The 2,518-nt window shown below is 47.8% G+C and overlaps 1 protein-coding gene across 1 annotated transcript; it reads left to right on the top strand.

The window, feature by feature from the left end:
- The first annotated feature begins 1,332 nt into the window (after window positions 1-1,332).
- SMIM40 (small integral membrane protein 40) lies at window positions 1,333-1,572 on the top strand. Its single transcript, XM_031012305.2, has one exon. It carries the CDS (start codon window positions 1,333-1,335, stop codon window positions 1,570-1,572), a length of 240 nt encoding a protein of 79 aa, XP_030868165.1.
- Window positions 1,573-2,518: the final 946 nt, after the last annotated feature.

Here is a 2,518-nt window from a genome sequence, read left to right as displayed (position 1 = left end):
CCGGATAATTTTTGTATTTTAGGTAGAGACAGGGTTTCACCATGTTGGCCAGGCTGGTCTTGATCTCCTGACCTCAACTGATCCATCTGCCTCGGTCTCCCAAAGTGCTGGAATTACAGGCGTGAGCCACCACGCCTGGCCTAAGAAAAGGTCTTCAATCAGTCAGAAAAAAAAAAAAAAGAAAGAAAAGAAAAGGTCTTCAATCCTTGCTCCTACAACCTCCTCAACCACATCCTCCACTGGTAGCCTCTGAGACCTGGACCATCGATGGCAAAACTTCACTCTTCTTTAAAATTACCCTGGCTGGGTGCAGTGGCTCACACCTGTAATATCAGCACTTTGGGAGGCCAAGGTGGGCGGATCATTTGAGGTCAGGAGTTCCAGACCAGCTTGACCAACATGGTGAAACCCCGTCTCTACTAAAAATATAAAAAAATTAGCTGGACGTGGTGGCACATGCCTGTAGTCCCAGCTACTTGGGAGGTTGAGGAAGGAGAATTGCTTGAACCCAGGAGACAGAGGTTGCAGTGAGCCGAAATCGTGCCACTGCACTCCATCCTGGGAGACAGAGCGAGACTCCGTCTGTAAATAAATAAGTAAAGTAAAGTAAAATAACCCCAACCCAACAGCCAAGTCCCAATCACATACCCTTGCCCTGCTGATCCATCACGGTCTTTGTCTTTTTATAAGCCTCCCCTTGGGCTCATGCAGTCAGTGATAATCCTCCCTTGGTACTGCAGAGACCAAAAGTTAGGAAGAGAGTGTTCTGGGTTATACCATCTCAAACTTAGCTGCCTGCAGACCCAGTGGGGAGAACTACTCCTGTGAGAACTCAAGTCCCCTCTGCTTGTTCCTACCCGCCTTGGTTAGGATAGACCATCTCACCCCCTACCATCCAGCCAGAAGGGGCTTTAGATCCTTGACTGACCATGGCTCACAGATGCATGGTAGGTCCATTTCCTCACTCTCTATCAGTTGGGGCCCACGATTTTGAGCCTTGAGTCTTTGAGACTTGAGACCCAGAGTGACAGGCAGTTCCAGCTTATGCCTTCATGTTGGGCCTTCAGTTTCCAAATCACAGAATTATACTATGAAAAAGCTGAATAGAGTTCATGGATCATTTAGTCCAGACCTTTCACATCACACTGGATGTTTAAATAATTGATCTGAAGGCTCACAGGGTCCTCTCTCTTTTCTCTTAGGTGTGGGAATTAAGGTCAGGACTGGCAGGTGCAGGACTTGCCACGGCCATGCTCCTTAATCCTGGCAGTGCTGAGCAAGGCCTTGCATCCCAGCCCCCTGATCCAGCCAGCTGTCTGACTGTGAGTCAGGATGGCAGAGGAAGGTGATGTGGACGAGGCAGATGTGTTCCTGGCATTTGCCCAGGGTCCCTCCCCTCCCAGGGGTCCCGTGCGACGTGCCTTGGACAAGGCTTTCTTTATCTTCCTGGCCCTCTTCCTGACACTGCTGATGCTGGAGGCTGCTTATAAGCTGCTGTGGTCACTACCATGGGCAAAGTTAGGGGACTGGCTCCTGGGGACACCTCAGAAGGAGGAGGAGCTGGAATTGTGACCACCTTTCCTATAAACATCTTCTTTCTCCACCAAGGAGGTGAGAGGGGAGACAGGAGGGAAATGGGAGTGTTGGGGGCTATGGAGGAGATGCTTGGATAGCTTAGCGCAGCAGTCTTTTTTTTTTTTTTTTTTTTTTTTGAGATGGAGTTTTGCTCTTGTTACCTAGGCTGGAGTGCAATGGCACAATCTTGGCTCACTGCAACCTCTGCCTCCAGGGTTCAAGGGATTCTCCTGCCTCAGCCTTCTGAGTAGCTGGGATTACAGGCATGCGCCACCGCCCCCTGCTAATTTTGTATTTTTAGTAGAGACAAGGTTTCTCCATGTTAGTCAGTCAGGTCTCCAACTCCGACCTCAGGTATCTGCCCGCCTTGGCCTCCCAAAGCGCTGGGATTACAGATGTGAGCCACTGCGCCCGGCCAGGGCAGCAGTCTTAAATTCTGCACCTATACTCAGGGAAATAATTTTGAAGAAGTATATACTCCTTCATATATCTTTAAGTAGGTATCTAAAAATTTTCATCATAAATTAAAATTGTGGCCGGGCACAGTGGCTCATGCCTGTAATCCCAGAACTTTGGGAAGCTAAGGCAGGGGGATCACCTAAAGTCAGGAGTTCAAGACCAGTCTGGCAAATATGGTGAAACCCCATGTCTACTAAAAATACAAAAATTAGCCGGGAAAGTTGGTGGGCACCTGATTCTCTGCCTCAGCTACTCAGAGGCTGAGGCAGGAGAATTGCTTGAACCCGGGAGGCAGTTGCAGTGAGCCGAGATCGCACCATTGCACTCCGGCCTGGGTGACAGAGCGAGACTCCTTCCAAAAATAAATAAATAAATAAATAAATAAATAAAAATAAATAAATAAAAATTGTTTCAAGGATGTAATTCTGGCATATTGAAAATATTCACATTTTATTTATTTTTTAATTTTTTGAGACGGAGTCTT

This window comes from Gorilla gorilla, chromosome 5, assembly GCF_029281585.2.
Source record: "Gorilla gorilla gorilla isolate KB3781 chromosome 5, NHGRI_mGorGor1-v2.1_pri, whole genome shotgun sequence".
NCBI lineage: Eukaryota > Metazoa > Chordata > Mammalia > Primates > Hominidae > Gorilla > Gorilla gorilla.
The sequence above is the reverse complement of the archived record's forward strand: the minus strand, read 5'-3'. Positions and strand labels throughout refer to the sequence as shown.